The sequence below is a fragment of the Mesitornis unicolor genome, unplaced genomic scaffold, assembly GCF_000695765.1.
Source record: "Mesitornis unicolor isolate BGI_N332 unplaced genomic scaffold, ASM69576v1 scaffold48324, whole genome shotgun sequence".
Taxonomy (NCBI): Eukaryota; Metazoa; Chordata; class Aves; order Mesitornithiformes; family Mesitornithidae; genus Mesitornis; species Mesitornis unicolor.
Window position 1 is genome coordinate 31541 of NW_010183069.1, and position 18757 is coordinate 50297.

Consider the following 18757-nt stretch of genomic DNA (forward strand, 5'->3'; position numbering starts at 1 on the left):
TTGTTGTTCATGATTTCCTTGAATTTTGGTGCCAGCCAACTTTCGGTGACTATCAAGGTCCTGGTCTAAAAAGAACCTGGATATACTCTTAAAAGGGAGGTTTCTATAGATGACTTTGCATTTGTGGAATCTTTATAGGCTTATAAATGTCTTAAAAATGCTGTTACTTGAGGGTGGGCTACCTTATAAGCATGGGAAAAGTCTTATAAATATGATAGATTTTTAAAATGCTTGAAAGTAAAATTGGGTTTCTGATCCAGGGCATTTGACGTAGTTACACTTTAATGGAAATAACAGACAAGTTTATTCAAAACTATACCCAGTTTATTTTCCCTTAGCAGCTAATGCTTGCTCTTAATTCTCTTTACCTAAACCTTAGGTGCAGTTTAATAATGTTTATGTTCTGATTATGAGCAACTTATACAATATTGTAAGTCCACTGGTTCAGTTTAAGAGTAATTTTAACTGAGAATCTTCCTGAGAATGTTTTTCTTGCTGGTTTAGAAGGCAATAAATACACTTAACCTGAAATTTTAAGTACATATGAAAAGCAACTGCTTGTTGCAAATGGCAAGCGTTGAGATAACGTTAAGTTGTTCCATATGTTGGTGCCCTGACACATGAGCTCACGTAGAATTTACTGTGTGCAAGATACCTTCTTCCTCTAGACACTGAGGAGACCAATGTACTTGGACAGCAGGGGAGCAATGGACTAAAGCAGGTGCAGCAGCTGAAATTGTGATGGCCTTTCAGTGATCCTTGTGTAAATCATTCATCTTTCTGAGCTTGTGAATGTCTCAGATGGGGCTGAACGTTATGGTCTATTATTGTTTTGAAAGGTTTATTATGGAATGTTCTACTGAGCGTGAATGCTTACCACCACAATTAAAAAATATACACGTATTTTGAGATTGTGTGCATCAGTCTCTTCTAACAGAATCTGGGGAAATGGCAGATGGTATCTACTGTATTACCCAGAATCTTTGAAAAATTGTATTTTACATGACTGTACTTTCACCAATAAGGTAATGTTAAATTCCTGTCAGATCCAGTCCAGCAGGGCCACAAAGATGCTGGAGGGAGTGGAGCATCTCCTGCTGAGGAGCGGCTGAGGGAGCTGGGGCTCTTGAGCTTGGAGCAGAGGAGACTGAGGGGTGCCCTCATTCCTGGGGATCCATTTGGAAAGGGCGAGTGTCAGGAGGAAGGAGCCAGGCTCTGCTCTGGGATGTCCAATGCCAGGACAAGGGGCAGTGGTCCAAGCTGGAGCACAGGAGGTTCAAGCTGAAGATGAGAACAAACTTTTGTCAGTGTGAGGGTTATGGAGCATGGCCCAGGCTGCCCAGAGAGGTTGTGGAGTCTCCTTGTGTGCAGACACCCAAAGCCCTGGCCGTGTTCCTGTGTGACTGCTCTGGTGATCCTGCTCTGGCAGGGGTTGCACTGGGGGAGCTTTCCAGGTCCCTTCCAACTCCTCATATTCCGTAATTCAAATTCTGTGTAGTCTCAAACAGTTTCTGTAGCTTTCTGTGATTTCTCCTCCCTCTATCAAATTATGCAATCTTAAGATCTTAAGGTTTTGATGTTTTAGAAAAGCTTGGTTTAAGTCTTGCAATAGTGGCTTGCCTATGTTGCTAAATTTGCAGTGGTGACTCTTGTGTGATACATACATGTGTGTACATGTTTGTATGTGCAGTCATGATAAACTTGGTATTTCTCATGTTGATTTTTGACTGGCTTGAATTCTTGTGCTGCATCAACACGGCATTTAAGATTAAAAACTAATAGTTGTAATAAGATATAATCACCTTGCAGATGTGTTCTTTTACAGTATTTTCATGTAAGTTGGATGTTTTAAAAACATCTGTTACCTTGAAACTGCGTAGTTTTTCAAAAGGTTGTAATGGTTTGTGCATACCTGTATGCTATGCAAGGACCTGAGTGAAGTGATTTCATGAGGGAGACCTGAGCAGTTAGTCTGTGTGATTTGCACTCCTCGTGGGTAATGAGGGGTATCAAAATAGAAAAGCTAGATTTAGTTTTATTTGGGTGCCTTTTTAAATGGGTCACTATCAACACACCTGTTTGATGCAGTAGTGAATCAGTTAATTCTGGCAATGGGGTGCAATCATTCCTGTATCTGATGGGTGCCCTCGTTATCTGGACAGCTCTTTCAAAAAGAAAGCACCTGCCCTGGGGAGCATTGATGGGCGCTTCCACTGAAAAGGTCGACATTCACCTGGAGCGGACTTCTGGGATGTCTCCAAGCTCAGTTCACCAGGTCTTGTTCTGAAGTTCTTTACTAGGTTCAGAAACATCATCAGATTTTGCAGGCGTGTGATTCCTGCAAGTGCTCAGCCTTAGCCGAAATGTTTAACTTGCTCGTATTGAAGTACAGCTTGTGGTTTGTGCCAGTCTTGGCCCTTTCCAGTTACATAAAAGGGACGACTCTTCCTCACTCCAGCAGTGAGCTCTCCTTTCCTTCTGCTGGTTCTGTGGCCAGAAAGAAAATAATAAAGGAAAATCCCTGCTGGTTCAGTGAGGGAAACTGGCTCATGAGGCGGTCCATCAACACCAGAGAAACACTGTAAGGGAGAGCATGGGACCAGATGTCTTGGAGAAGGGGCTGGGGAGTAAGGTGTGGGGGTCTCCCCATCGGTAAGAAGCCGTTAGGTGAGATCCACTGCCCAGCCAGCCTGCAGAGGCTCCTCTTCTGTCTGAAAGTCTTTCAAATCTGAGCTCTCTGTGCTTTGAACGATGGCAGACATTGAGACCTTCTATCTGACTAGAAAGGAAGTGCTCTGTACATTTTGCACTTTTAGTTTGTGGATTAACAGATCTTGTAACACTTTCCTAATACTCCTGGAAATGAAAATTTTGCGGTGCTGACCTAAAGGCATTTCTGTACAAGTGTAACCCAGGGAATGAGATGTGGTGAACTTGTGGTGTTCAGGAAACTTAACTCTAACAAGACAACAAACTGCTGGTTCATGTAGTGCAGTCATGTGTTTTACAGTGGAACCTGTGGTATAAATCCTAATATTGATAACTGTTTCACAACTTTCAGCATTAGTGATGCAGAATTAAGACGATCAGTTATAGTCTTGTCTGCGGGCAGCTGCAGTCATGTCTGCATCAAAAATCCCCAAACCCCTGTGCCCTGACAGTTTGATTGTAGTAGGTTTTTTCATTAATAGAATGTTGGAAGTCTTTCAACTACCTTTCAATTTTATTTGGATTTTTTTGAGATGGGTTCATACATCTCACAGCTTTTGTTTTAATTACTGAGGCATTTCAACAGGGTGCGGAGGTTAAGTAGCTTGAAATTTTTCAGTAATTAAAAACCTGCATCTTTAAGACAGCTAAAATTCTTCATAACACTCTGCATACATGTGCATCGTGTCAGATGTCTCAGTGGGCTGTGCTATCATCTGTGTTCTTTGTCGACAGAAACTTTGAGCTTAAAACCTTGTCTAAGGATTCTTCCTCTTTCTCTGCCGTGCTTGGTACTTGGCATTTTTCTTTCTTATGTAAAACCATTTTCTTTCAGATGGCCTCTTCACTTTTGCTGTTTACTCCAAAGTGGACAGTCAAGGACTTATTTTGGTTTGCTCTCTGGCTTATTTGCCATCCTCCTTTGCAAGGTGAGCAGCTGCTTTGTCACCCACCTGCTCGGGACTCTGATGTCCAAATAGATGGCAATCTCTAAAAGAGTCTTTCCAGAAGGTCTATTTTAGAGTCTGTATAGGCACCTTCTGCTATTTTCAGCTAATACAGGAGAGAAAAACAGGGAGAGGTGGTCAGCACCAGGTACAAAGTGGAATTTTCAGATAGTTGCTATTATAGTCAGAGACTATTGGTCCTTCAAACCGTTAATTCCTTTTTTCCGTCATACTCCATTACACAGATTCCTCAGAGCAAGGAAAGACACCTGCAGCAACCCTAATGTGTGTTTCTGTGCAGTCAGTGTGCAGCTTGTGAAATTAGGTATGGAGCTAACAAACAAAGTGAATATATTTTGTAACTTGGAAGAATTCTTAGCATAGCGATGTGTGCCCGAGCATTTTGTGCTTAATTCTGTACCTATGTCTTGGAACAAAGGTGCTTTTTACAGAGTTAAGATTTTCTTCATGGGTGCCAAAGAATAATGTAGTATTGTTCCCCAGTTGTTTTGTTTTGTTTTTAGACATCTGAATTTTTAAGTATGTGAAAATGATCGGTCAGGTCTTGTTTGTTTTATTTGAGTAAATGCAATGCAGATGATGTCAGAGAGTTCTGTTTTCTTAGAGTAGTTTGAACAGGTGGTCTGTGTTGGTGAAATAGAGAAAAGCTTCAGTTCTCCTGCAAAATGTTGAGACTTGGCACTTCTTAAATCCAATACCTTCCAGCCTGTTTAATATTTGGCAGCTGAGGAGGAGCAATGCACATACAGACGTTCGATAAATTCCCTTGGGAAAGACGGGGAAACAGACTTGTTAAATAATTGAAAACTTGTCGAAGCACACGTATTTTATGACTGAATGCTACAACTGGTAAAAAGAGACTTGAGACTTTCTAATAGTTACATCAAGGCTGCTTTTCCTATCACTGAATAAAGGAGGGAGTAAATAACTGCTGATCTCTGAGACAGGCAGTGTACTTCCAGAAACTACAGTTGACTAAGTAAATACTTTTTAACTTCTTCAGGGCTTTTGAATTTTCCAAGTGATGCTGGGATCCAAAATTACACTGCATTCTATGTTTCAAACAATCGGGCTCTGACTTTAACATGCTTAAATATTTTTTATCTGTGAAAGAAGCTGTGAGTGAATTTTAATTCTCTCCTGCCCTCAGAGCAAAGCAAGACTTGCCCTTCATGATGCTTCAGTGTGGGATGATGATCTTTCATGAGACCTTAATACCTTGTTTTATTTCACTACCTACTTTTTTTACATAAACTGTTTGCAGTGAGGGTTTTCATTCCTTTAACCTTATTTGAGGGCAAGAATTTTGAGAACACTGAAGTGTCGCTTCGTTCAGCAGCGCTGGACACAGCTGCTGTAGTTACCTTGGCACGTGCAGAAGGGTTTCAGTGCAGCAGCGCAGCTATTACGGAAAATGGAAAGCGAGCAGTCAAGCTTTCTGTAGCTGAATTAGCAGTTATTTTTTACTCTTTTAATTATTATTTTTTACTTTTTTAATTTAAATATTAGTTTCACTCTATTAGGAGCAGACCTGTGCAGGATACCTCTGTCGAAAATGGAGAGAACTGTTTCAGCGTAAGGTTTCATCTCAAGAAAAGCTTTAGCAAAGAGGGTGGTGAATACATCCAGCTCAACAAAACAGCTGCTTTGCTGGTGTTGTCGATGAGCAAGGCTTTAAAGAGCCCTGTCTGTCATGTGGAGGGGACTTACCCAGGGAAATTAATGAGGCCCTAGATCAGTTTTGACAGTAACTGTGTTAGGTGGGTTTACAGAGCACAAAGATTGTGAGATCGAATCAGCACTATATTTCTGTCTTTGAATGAGTGCCATTCATCACTAACTCTGGGATACTGCGTGGACTTACTCCAAGTGAAGAAACATTAAGAAAGAAAACTAAATACAGTACTTTATTGGCAGGAGTCAGTAGAGACTGCTTCATTCCTAATCTTAAAGATTGCTCACAGTTTTAGAAAATGCTTGTTTTGTCTGGTGCGGAGGGAAAGCTGTCCCCCAGTGCTGTCCTTGTTCTTTATTTTGGCTTTCAAACCCGACTGTTTTAAGAAAAAAAATATTGGTAATGGAGTAATTTTTGTCAGTTGTTTTTGTTTGCTTTTTTGGGGTGTGCTGGTCCTTTTCAAGGTTGACCGAGGTTTCATTTCACCAAGGTTTTTTGTGGTACTGCATAGACCGGCGCATGGTCCCAGCCACACTGCCAGCTCTGCTTCCTTGTTTTAGGCAAGGGATGGCCGAGGACCTGGTGAGTAGGGGTGAGATTGGAAAGTAATTAGTCTGCATGTTCAGATGGAGCAAAGAGGCTGTGATTGAACCAGGTTTGAAAATAAACTGGTTTGATGCTAAAGGAAAAATGCATTGAACAAGGACTACCCTGCATTAAAAAGAACAACAACCAAAAAACAAAACCAACAAAACCTCAGATAGAGAACCAGAAATGGAAAAGGGGATGTAGCTTGGTTAAGTTAGGGAAAACTGGTGCCTAATGGTAGTGGAGACAAACAGTTTAAAAAAGAAGGTAGGAGTACAGTGAGTTTAATATTGAAGAATGTTTAGGGTTATAATAGACCAATATAAGATAAAGACGCACCCAGAAAAGACCAAACTGGGAAAAAGACCAATTGGAGAGCGTAGGATAAAAGCATTAATCAGGAGAAATGTTGGCTAATTACAAAGAATTCTCTCAAGTTCATGCATCTCTTTCTGCGAGAAGCCAACGCAGAGCGTGCCCAATGCTTTCTGTATTGAGTCAGCACCAGCAGCCACCAGTAACGTCTGCAGTTCAGTGGGAAAGGCTGGAGAAGGACACTTACAATTCCTGGTCCCACTTGTCATGTGTGTGACCGTGCGGTGCCTTGGAGCAGAAATTGTCCAGATATGCTTAAAGGTCTGAAAACTGGATAGAGGCTAAAAAAACCCCAACAACACGAATATTGCAATGCCAATTTTACTGTTATTTAAGATAATATAGGTGAATTATGCTTATGTATTGGTAAAGTCCCTGGCAATACGATCCCATGCTGTTTCTGGAGAATTCTGAGAGAATTCTGATTTATGGCTTCTCTGATTGAATGTTCTGTGTAGTGGACAATTTAACTCCATTTCGGTTAATTTTCAATAGGCACATAGATAGCACTGCTGGTTCAGCTCATGAGCTTTCCTTTGAAACCCTGGACAATGCTGGGATGAGAAAAGTTCAAACTTGTGATTTTTAAAATATGAACAGCCTTACAAGTCAGTAAACAAGGCTGTGGAAGCATACAATGAGTAATGAGAATAAACCAAAATACTGAATCAGCTACTCACTAATTGAACACTGTTGATCTGGGGCAGCAGTCCCATGTTTCAAGTAGTACCTGATCAGGTAAGACTATAACCACCGTCTGTACAGGGGGCGCTTTAAGGCTTCACAGGTGAATTTTTGCTTGAGTATTTCCTAAACTTGAGTGTTTAGTGCTGCAGCCTTAATCAGTGTAGTTCTGTGTATTTATTGTATTTGTATATCGTGGGTTTTTTACCTTTGCAGTTCACTTCAATATTTGTCTGTTTATTAAGAGACTTAATGTTGTCAGTGGCCTCCTGTCAGGCTTTTGGTCTGCATGAGAGTAAGGACCTGGTGAAAGGGTATCTCTGTACCCATCCCTCTAGGATCACCCTGTTTAACAGCTTGCCTAATAACTAGGAAAGGTGCCATCCTCTAGAAATATTTTTCCTAAAATAATGGGCAATTACTATTATTTTAATACAAGAGAGAAACTTAACTTGATGGCTGCAACTCATGTAATAAAATGCAGCCACGAGGTGTTGGTTACGAGCTCAGGTTTCTCAAAGAAAGATTTGTTTTCTCTCATGTTTTAAGTAAATAAGTAAATAAACCCCCCAAGTTCTCTGAAGTCTGTTAGAATTCACAAAGCACTCTAGCAATGCATTTGTTCTATTGGCAATGCAGAGCGATGCAGCTGTTTGCTTTGTTTGGCAATGTGGACAGCATTCATCAAAAAAGAAAATGGATTTTAAACTTTTACAAGGAGCTGCTCTTCAGTTCAAGATCATGCAAGATTGATTTCTGTGTGGCTCCGTAGAATTCTCCATATGCCTTCATTTCAGTTGTCCAGTGTATGAAGTGATATATTCAGCATACAATTTTTGATCCTGAAAATATATCCATGTATTTGTATATGCATATATTTGTGTGTTTATGTGTAATATAAATGGGTTGCTATAAAATACAGGTCTTATTTCGGGAAAGCAGAGTTGTCCGTTCAAAAATATGGACTCTTGACACAGATTTATTTTTAAATTATCTTCAGGCTGCATAAGAATGATTATTTTTTTTTTTCCCCCTTAAATACAGGCTGGGTTTGTCAGCAAGTTAAATAGTAGAGCCATAACTTTGGCTCTTAGTTTATAGCAAAACAAATAACGTGAAATCGTTATTGTGTTTTAACAAATCACTGTTTATCAAATGATCCATGGTAACTACGTGCTTGATTTTAGCAAGTAAAAACATGCTTGAGTTTAACTAAACAAATTTCACCCTGAGGAATGTGGGCTGGCATGCAGTAACTCCGGTGAGCATTATTAAGTCATTCATGATGCCTGCACCATAACTTCATGGGCCAATAAATGTATTCCTCATTCTTGGAACAAATCTTGTAACTTCATAGCTCAGAACAAATCTAGGAGGTGAGAAAGGAGCTATGGGCAACATCTCCTGGGTTAGTGCAACTATCTCATGAGGCTGTTAATCATAATTGCTGGTATCTGTGCTTGGGATATAAATTAAATATACAAAGTTGCCCAGTTCTGTGTATGTTTGAAAGACTTTGCAGCAGCATCTCCTTCTGTGCGCTGTGACTCCTGCTCTAGGTAGTCAGTGTACAGTGACGTAGCCAATGTGCTGAATAGATGACTTATTCTGAAAGAGGAAGAAACCCACATCCACCCACCTTCCTCACCTCTTCTGAACTGTGATGGTGGAGCTTGCTATTTCTAGTGCTTGGGCTAGAGGTAACGCAGGATACCTGTGTTCGGGATGACTCCACTTCAACCCAGATCAAGAAGTTGGATACACATCTGGAATTTCTACAGAAAGGTTGGAAGTGCATCATAAAATCAGGATTTTGTCTCCACCACAATTACAGTGTTTTAACATGCGCAGCCAAGTATATAAAAGACCAAACTGGGTGGGTTTTTTCTGTTTAAACTGGTTTACCGGTTGGTTTACAATACTTCCTTTCAGTGAGTTAGGCTGAGAACAGCAGAGGACACCGCTTGACAGTTTAATTTGCTGATTCATCTGTTACAGTGATGGCTTCAGGCCAGAGCTTGGCTCGCAGACTGAAGGCTGAGAGCTCTGAAGATGCTGGGATTTGAAGGAATGTTGGTAAATCGTTGCTGAGTAAAGGCAGTGAAAGTGTTTTCTTTCTTTGTGAAGTTACTCTAATTCTGCGTTGACAGAAATCCTTCTACCTTGAACTTGCAGTCTCTTTCAGTTAAATGGAGACCAAACATGAGAGAGATGCGAGGATGGAACAGCTGGGGATTAGTTAAGTGCTGCTTCCACAGATATCTTGTGCAACCAAAAATGCAGCTCAAATAAGCTTATGTTTCACAGCAATCAAACAGAGTTTTGGCAGAGGCTTTGCAAATGTCGTCTATTCCTGGCAGACTTGCAAAATAAACCTGCTGGGTTAAGTAATGAGACTAAAAGGGAAAAAATCCAGGAAATCTTTTCTTGCCAGCAAGCAATCTGGAAGAGGGTTACAACTGAAGAATTGATGGTTTCTAAATTAAAAGGAAAGTCTTAAGTAGATTTAACCCTTTTTGTATGAAGTTTGACTCTTATCAGAGTTTTGAATATTTAATTCAAGCGTACCACGTTAATGTAGGAGTGTATAGCATTTTTTTTCTTAATCAGTAATAATAGAACTAGAAATGGTTTATATAAACAGAACAAATAGCTCACGGCCTTCTGCTTTTCAAAATAAGTGATTTCAGGAGAGGGCATGCTGTCATTTAACAGAGTTTTGTATATAATATCGCTCTTCTTCCCCGTAGCTGTAAACACCAGCAGGTATGCTGAAAGTTATAGGATCCAGACATATGCAGAATATGTTGAGAAAAAACATGAAGACAAGCAGGCAAAGAGAAAATGTACAGAAGATAGTTGGAAGGAGATGGAGAGAAAGCGGTTAAAAACTCAATGCACACCTTACGTTTCCCAGAGTCGATACTACTGTGTTAACAGGTGAGACTTTTCCTGCATTGCCAACTCTTGTGTTTATTTTGCATTTTTATTAGAAGTCTGGTAATTTTCAGGTAGTTCTTAACCAATAGGTGACTTTTCTGTACATATTTATTTGCATGTAAATCAGTAGTGGTGCATCAGCTGTCGCAAGATCATAGGTAAGGGAGCAGAGAGAATTCGGTCACAAATGTGATTAGACAATAAAATATTAATAGTATTAAAATATTTGGATCATGAGAGCAGGTCTGTTTGTAGTTTCTGAACTTGAGGTAGCAGCACCATTTGTCAGAACCAGAATAAAAGAATTATTTTATTATTCACTTGACACCTCTGAGTGGCTTGTGTCATCTGGAAATTTAGCTGTCATCTTACAGCCTTATAAGGGCCACCTTGGTTTTTGGATGACTTTCCATGGTGACAGTACTGCCACAGAGAATGGTGAAATTACCACCTTGAGCAATCCTGATGAAGTTGTCCCTATGCTTCAGATACAAGAAGGCAAATGGTGATATTTGCATGGCTTAAATTTTTACCGTAAAACTCGAAAAAGGTTCATTATTTAAGGACAAAATTAAGTTGAGAGATGCCGGGTTTGGTTGTGGTAAAGTGTGTTGCTGTGTGTATTTCTTGTTCCAGTTTTACCCTCTCGTATTAATGACAGGTTTTGGATGTGATTGGAAAAGGGGGGTTCTTTTCTCAGTCGTTTGTGTAGCTGTGAGTGAGAAGGCTCTTTTGCTGTTCATATAATGATATAATTAAACTATCAAGTTATTGCCATCCATCCTCTTCCCTACTCCTGATTCTATCAAGTCTGTATGAAAAGACATTGTAGTTGCTTTTTGGGTATTCTGGACAGGTGGTAAAAGTGGCAGCTTATGGTTTGAACCATAGAGGATTTATTCTTTTAACATATACTCTGGAAAACAGTAAATGCAGAAAGCAGATTTGTTGTTACTTTGTGAAGAAGTGAGAGGACTACCACAAATGTATTATTTGGAAAATTGCTGAATAACAATTTCAGTTAATTCTTTCCTTAAAATTATGATACAGCGCAGTGAGTTGTGCGCCTAAGCACTTGATCTCCTTGAGAATTTTTAATCTAGCATTGCAGAGCTCCACCAGAAGCAGCCTTGGTTTCAGATTATCAACACTTCGATAGCCTGGGATAGCAGCCTTTATTTTGTTGATAGAACTTCTTTTGTGATTGATATTACATGAATTTGTGTTCTTTTGTTATTCCATTAGTCAAGTGATTTGGTTCCGTCCCAAGTTCCCTTTCATGCAGGTCTTTTGCTGTGGTTTTCTGTTTGTTGCTGGTTAGATTGTGCTCTCCTGTCAAGTAATCTTTTGTAAATGTTTCCTCTGACAGTTTAAGCCAGTGTACTCTGGTTAGGTATAACATGGACCTGCAAAACTCGTCGTCTTTCCATTCACTCAGGATTAATGTTTTTCTTTTGTTTCCAGACAAAGATATCTCAAACCCATTAATTTTTGTTCTTATTATATATAACAATTTTAATATAAAATATAATAAAGATGAATATTAATATGAAGCAATCAGGATAAATATGTGTGCAGTTATGTGTGTATATTTGTCCAGATTAATTGAATCACATATAGTTGAGTGCTCACTACTGTGATGTATCTAGCAGCTGATCTCTTATAACAGGTTCATGTTAGCACATCCTTTATTTATTTATTACTTAATAAGCTCACTGCACCAGTTTGCCAGGGGGCACAGCTGCAGAGTAGCTGCTCCTTTCCGTGGTGACAGTGTATCCTGGCTACTTGTTCATTCAGCAATGAGGCTGTTGGGTGTTTCTTGTGAGGAGCTCTTGTCTTAAATTGACAGATTGGTGAGTGTGTAACAAAGTTTCTTCATTCCTGTCCTACTGAAGAAACTATAGTCCCGTTTACAGAGGAACTACTCCTCAGAAAATACAGTGTAGCAGTATTAATAGCAGTCACAAGGTGAAATCACTTATATACCCCTTGCATGTAACTTAATACTGCTGTTAGATAGCAACAGTGATTTTAATGGAAATACGCCTGATTATTAATGTCAGACGGAGAAGTAGAGGGAAAACCTGATGCATTTGACAAAAGGTCCAGTAATCAATAAGTTCCCCTTCTCTGAAACCATTCCCTATTCAGAGTACACTTCCAAAACAGATGGATCGTGGCCTCCTGGGTATGACACAGTATTGGCGGGGTTGTGCTTGGCAAATAGCTGCCTGCCAGCTCTGCCACGACTGTTCAATACATGGATTTAAGATCTTTTCTTTAGCAAAACATTGATAAACCATAGCATGAAAAATCCAATAGGGTATGTTCTATGTAAAACTAGATAGCCTGCTCTGGCTGTAGTTACTTACTCCGATTTTCCTGATCATTCTCTAGGAATGAGTAAAATAAAACAAGGCCAATGGCAAAAGACTTACACTGGTATGAAGTACGGGAAAGCAAAATCTTGTTTTGCCTTACAAGTTTTCTAGCTAAAGCCAGGAGTGCTGCATCTTCTGTTCATAGCACCACTTCCTTGAATGTCTTTATTTTGGTGAAGATAGCTTGTCTCATTTTTGAAACGTTCGTGTATTTCTGCTGACGATTCCTTTGCTTTTTACAGCAGTGGCTGTTTATAGTGGTTTATTACTAAATAAAGGATAAGAATTGGGGGAAGACTGAGTCATTAAAGATAAGGATAATAAATACTGCAAGCCAATTATTATAGTATTCTGGTATTCTAGTGTTATTTCAGGAGATTTCACCTGCTCTTAGGGTGAAATGACTGATTTTTATGTTAAGTCAGTAACTACTCTCCCCCAACGTTGTTCAAAATGGCAAGAAAACATAGAGTTTATGTTATAATTTAATTGAATTGACTTGAAGTCGGAGGACTGTATATATCCAAGCCAATTCAAGATGCTCTGTTGTGATGGAAGTAAGTGACCCTTTTAACAGTAGGACATGCTATTCCAATACAGAAAATGCTTAATGCTACATCTTCATAATTATTTTCCCACCTTTTGGACTCCCTCCACCTGCTGATTCTTTCACAATAATGTAGTCCCAGCTAATTTAGTAGCTGAATTGACACTGCAAAGTTCCTGGGCAGACTAATCAGGTGGAGTCCGTGTTCTTTGGGGCAATGAAGCGATATATGAGTCCTCTACATCCTGTTGGTTCATCTGGTACTCATGGGCTAGTCATACTGCTGGAATTTAACAAAAACACTGTATTCTTTTTTGATTAGGATCGCACTTAACAGGAGTAGAAATTGGGAATAAAATCGAGGTTTTCTGTTTCTACTGCCTTCCTCCAGCGGCATTCATCCTTGTCAGGTTTGCCTGGGGGTTGGCATTAAAATAGGTCAAGAGAAAGGAGAGGCTAGGGAAGGATCGAGTGGACACTTGGAACCCCAGCTACCATCATCACTGGCTGAGGTGAAAGCTGTACTGTGTTCGTTAGGTAGGTTGTCAACTGGCAATGTAGGATAGGCTTTTCCTGTGGTTTTGGGTTTGAGTTTCTTCCCTTCAGAAAACCCAAACCCTTGGCTAGTAACTTTATTTAAAAATTGAGAACAATCTCCATTTCAGTACACAAAAGAAATTTCAGAACCTTCTTAAATAACATTTAAAAAATGTTAAACCCAAGTGCTGTTTGCTAATGGATGATGTAAGTCTCTAAATGGTTCAGGTACATCTGAATTGGACACTTAGCTGTTAGTTTATTCAGTTCTTCCATCAGCAGTAAGGAAATTGAGAAAGAAATATGGACATAATCCAAAATAGCTGGTATAACTAGAAAACTGCACTACACTGAGTAGTGCTTGGATGTACAACCATACTGACTTGCTGCTTTTGCTAAGTGAATAAATAATGTGGTTGTAGTCCTTGGGTTTTATTTTAGGTCAAAGAAGAAGACAAAAAAAAATCAGCCCTTAGCCATCTAGAATCCATGCAATGAATGAATGAATGTAAAGTAAAATGAATATTTTGGGAGAAAGCAAGAAGTCAGCAGTTCTTGAATATAATATATATATAGGGAGTTTGTGCTGCTTGGCTTTTTGATTATTTTTTTTTAATTTTGATGTTTTCCTTAAGGTATCTGCAGGAAGACCATAAGGCCCAATATTAATTTTCATTTTGTGTTTTGTTACACAGCTAAATGTGCACTGAAGGTCAGGAACTTTTTTCTCTTTAGTTGCAATAACTTCTCGAGAGTCTAAAGTTGAAAAAACCTAAATTCAGCCATAAGACCCCTTTTGAAAAGGAAGCTTCTTCCTACAGCAAGTGCTGTTTCCCTTCTAGGATTCAAGTGCTCATTATACATCTAAGAAATTCTGGGATCACAGTTTATGGCTCCTGAGTTTTTCTTCCTTAGGTATTTTTCAGAAGGTCTTTCCCAAAAGTAGAATTCTTACAACGTTTTCAATTATTTTTTTTCCTTAATTCTTAGTAGTTTTTAATTTTCTAAGCGCCCTTTCTTCAGTACACCTTTTTTCTTTCCAAACCTAGTTTTTGCCTGTTTTACACTTTTGAAGTGTGTGTAGGATGAACAGTCCTATCCAGCTTTTTGGGTTGCATCTTTTTATTGGTGATAGTTGCAGTGTGACTTGAAATGATGGTTTGTAAGAAATCATGCAAGAAGGCCTTCTGTGTCCGAACGCCTGGAGGAAAGGGCAGCTATTTATCAAAGTAAGTGGCATTCGTGCTCCTAAAGTGGAAGTAAGAGCATGAGGCATAATCGTATTTTTCATGTTTGCTTATTGCCTTTGGACATCCCAGAAAAGAGTCTGTTTTGAATTGCAAAATGTTCAGCTGAAAAAGTTCCATTTCGAAGCCAAAACTGTACGGCCAAATTTAACAGTCCTTTAGCTGAAACCTTAATTGAAGCACTGTAATTCCCCTGCTACTGCTGGTTATAAAGAAAAAAGAAAACAGCTTGTAAAGCTTTGTTCTGTAACTCCATTTTAATTTTATTTAAATAAAATAATAGGACACAGCTTAGATGCATAAAGCCATTTTGTGTAGTTCTTAATGAAAAGCTAAAGGTTTGTAAGTCTAAAACTACCATTTTTAATCGGTTTTTCTGAAAGAGCACTAAAATAGGCATTTAAAGCAGCTGAAATTCGCGTATCTAGAAGTTTGTAATGAGAGCTATTTTTTAATTAGCCCTTTGATACTGCATGCATTCTTACACTTGTGCTAATTTGATTTTAATATTGTCATTTGTCTTTCAAGGAAACTTAACAATAGCATTCCAGTCAAACGAAAATCTGTGCGGTGCTATTTCGATGTACACTGAATGAAATGGAGCTCCAAGTTCACCTTCATACTGTATTAGTCAAGCTTCATTCAAATCCTACCCATGAAATATGTGCATTTTTTGTCTGCTTTTTATTTTACCAGCCCGTTGGATGATAGAACTCTTCACTTTAAGACCTGATTTAAAGTTTAGTATATGGAGCTTGATGGTTTTCTCTACCTTCTGTAGTAGAAATGCATTTGAAACTGCATAGAGTTCCAGGAGAGAGGATGAAGTTAGCATGTAGAATCCTTCAGTATCAAGAGATGTGTTTGAGACTTAACAGTTGTGTACAGCTTAGTGTCTATTGAGGGTGCTTTCCAAAAGCTTTCATAACTAAGAGAATGAAAATTAACATTAAGCAGAGGTAGATAACAGCTTTCATTACATTTGAATTGAGTGATCTCATCAGAATAGCAGCTAAGCCTGAGACATCTATAGTACAAAGAATAGTACACTTACACTTACACACACACACACACACACACACACACACACACACATATATATAGTACAAAGAAAAGTACCTTCATATACGTAAGACTGGATTAGATGGCCAACTTAGGGAATTTTATATTTAACTCGGATCATCAAGATAATGTAATTTCATGGTACACCATTTTATATGGTTTATTCTACTGCCTTCATAAGCACTTAGTAGATATACAACAGCTAGTACCTATGTAATAGTTATTTTTGACTTGTTCATAGGAAGTAATCGTATTTCTTCTGCTTTTCAGTTTTACGGGTAGCAGTACAGTGGGAAAGAGAAGCATGAGTCCCATTCAGGAAGAAACTGGTTCTGATTATATGGAAGAAGAAGAAGGCCAAGATCCAGAATACGGTCAGACAGATTCCTGTGCAGAGTCCTTTCCAGATGGTAAGAAGAAAGCCAAAAAGTTCAAAAAGATCAAGACAGAACAAGTTCCAGCAGGTAAGCGCAGTGTTTGTGCACATGGGTTTCTGTTCTGATTGAAACTGTGCTGAAAAGAACTATTTTGTTGGACATCTTAACTTTTCTGCACTTCTATGAATGTAGTGCAGTAAGTCACTGGGGTAAGTTATTCTGCAGTAAGTTATGTAAACTGGAGATTACCTCATACAATAATTGTAAAAACAAAACCCTCAAAAAACCAAAACACAGACAAGCAAACAAAACCCCATCAGGGCCCAACCAAAGGAAGAGGGATGTAGTTGGTATCTTGCTTACTTTCTTCCTTACAATAAAGCTCTGTGAATATTTTTAACTATTCTTAATATATATATATTTTTTTTTTACTTTCTGCTTAAGGTTACCCAATATGTTTTGCCTATTGTGAGTGGAATTGAAGGAATTCTGGATGTAGGATTCTAGAGTAGGTTTCCCTGTTAATCTAGGACTTTATACTGAAATGTAAGGATAAAAAAAAAAAACAAAACCCAAATAATTAAGTAACCTTAGGCCACATGAATTTAAACCTCAAAAAAAATTGTTACTGTTCTATTTATTGTTGCTTTATTTCAACTCTAGTTAGTGGTTTCTTGCAGGAACAGATTAGACTATATTGAAAAAATTAAGTCATAATTTTTGGTCATCTGGAACACTGCCTGTATTGAATTGTATTCAAATATTAATATTAATAGTTAAAACTTCATTTCAGCATCTACTCTTGCCACTTTTATCCAGAAAGTGATATTGTATACCATGCATTCTTCTTCCTGATTTGGCAGAGTAAAATCTTTCTTAGCTGTTTCGAAAGCTGTGCTTGGAAGTTGTGTTCTTGTAGCTCAGTAGGGCAGTTGGGCCATGTGAGCACATGCAAAATGACGGGACTGTCTACTGTAATTCCAAGTATAAAATTCATGCTCTGTTTTTAGCATTGTGGAAATATAGATTATTGGTATTAGTGTGATTCATCTTTCTCTTACAATTAATTTGGGCTGGAAATACTCTTCAGTGTCTCAAACAAGAATAACTGCAAGTACACTTGGAAGAGAATGTTACTTAATTTTATCATCCCAGTTACTGCAAAAACAAAATTACTTGGATTAAAATTATTCTTTAACTTAAAATACAGTATTGACAATTTGGAAAGAAACTTGACATTAACTTTGTTTTTTAAGTGCCTACTCATAACCAGTCTCTTAGTTTCCCTTTGTAAGTACTGACTCAGCAGTAATTTATCTAGAGCCTGGTTCTGGAGGACAAAGTATGTCTTTGTATGCTCTGAAAAAATAGACTTTCTTGATTTGATTTTTATTCCTTTTGGTGTTTGTTTAGTGTAGTCTTTAATATATTGTTCTGTGGCTCTGTCTTTTAGGAAGCCTCACAACCAGTTCCACTGGAATTTTTGAAGTCCCTGAAACATGGTAGGAAACAACTGCCTTAACAAGTGGAATTGATTGAAAGCAGTTGCGAGAATACATCTCTTGGAAGCCATACTTTATTTAAATGAAGTGGTGTTAACAAAGCAGTATATCCTGAAAATCAGTTTAATTATTTTAAACTGTTTCTTGAACAATCACTGTCAATTTTACGTGTGTGTATATTAACTAGTATACGATTCATTCTTGATCATGTGAAATCCTTGCTGTCGTAAATGCTGTTAGATTTAAGAAGCAAGAACTATGTGTATTTTGGTCACCTGCTTTGGCATGCTGGCTGTGAAATCTGCAAGAAGAACTGGCACTCCATCTTTTCATGCTAGGCTGTTTCCTGTGCTTGAGGGGAGTTACCAGTTACCAGTTTGGCTGTTTTTTCAGGCAATATCAGTATGCTGTCAGCATTCTTGAAACAGGTAGAGCTGCAGTTTCACTGCTGCTTTCTACCAGTTACTTTATCTGGAAATCTTTTTTAGTTTTCCGTTCTCTACCCCACACCCCCTGTGCAGCCAGTATTCCTCTCAATACCAATTTTACACAGACTTCGTCCTTCCAAAAATCCATAACTTACAGGTTTCTCAAGTGTTAATTTCCTGGTGGGAGGTAGTTTGTCTTTGTTTTCACCTCTGTTGCTGTTTTCCTCTTGATCTGTTTCTTCCCTCCTCCTTTCCCAGCTTGTGGGGTTTTTGTAAGAATGTTTTTTGGTACCTGTGACAAACCTGCTAACTGCACCAGCCCCTTTTTTGTTTAAAAAAGGATCCGCATTGGTAGATTTCAGAAGATGTTTGTTATTTAACATTTTTGTATCATGGAAATAAAAACCAAAATATGTATTTCCATAAAATGAAAATTAAAGACATTTTCTTAGGAACTGGTTTGTTCTTATTTATTAGCTCTTGAAATGTTTTTAGTGAACTCTTCTCTTCTTTGTAATACAACACTTTTTTGTCAGCCTGTGATTAGCAGGTCCTTTTGGTCCATGGACTTCTTTCAAGATGTTTGTGAAATGTAACCAAGAAAAGCAAGCCTGTTGTCATAAGATTTAAATCGTGATGCCTTTCCCTTGGAGGGGTGAAAAAACGTGGAGTTCTGCAAATCAGCGAGTTTAAAATGATTGCTGTGGAAAAGAGGAATATCAAGAAGGCTTCAT

At 38.5% G+C, this 18757-nt stretch overlaps 1 protein-coding gene across 1 annotated transcript in view; it reads left to right on the forward strand.

Annotated features, from left to right (window-relative positions):
- PARN (poly(A)-specific ribonuclease) overlaps window positions 1-18478 on the forward strand; it is a 49933-nt gene extending 31455 nt beyond the window's left edge. Inside the window, exons 21-23 of the mRNA XM_010183986.1 lie at window positions 9750-9939; window positions 15987-16180; window positions 17547-18478. Of these exons, the coding sequence (XP_010182288.1) occupies window positions 9750-9939; window positions 15987-16180; window positions 17547-17599 (437 nt within the window). The 3' untranslated portion in view covers window positions 17600-18478. The remainder of the gene's footprint in view (window positions 1-9749; window positions 9940-15986; window positions 16181-17546) is intronic.
- Window positions 18479-18757: the final 279 nt, after the last annotated feature.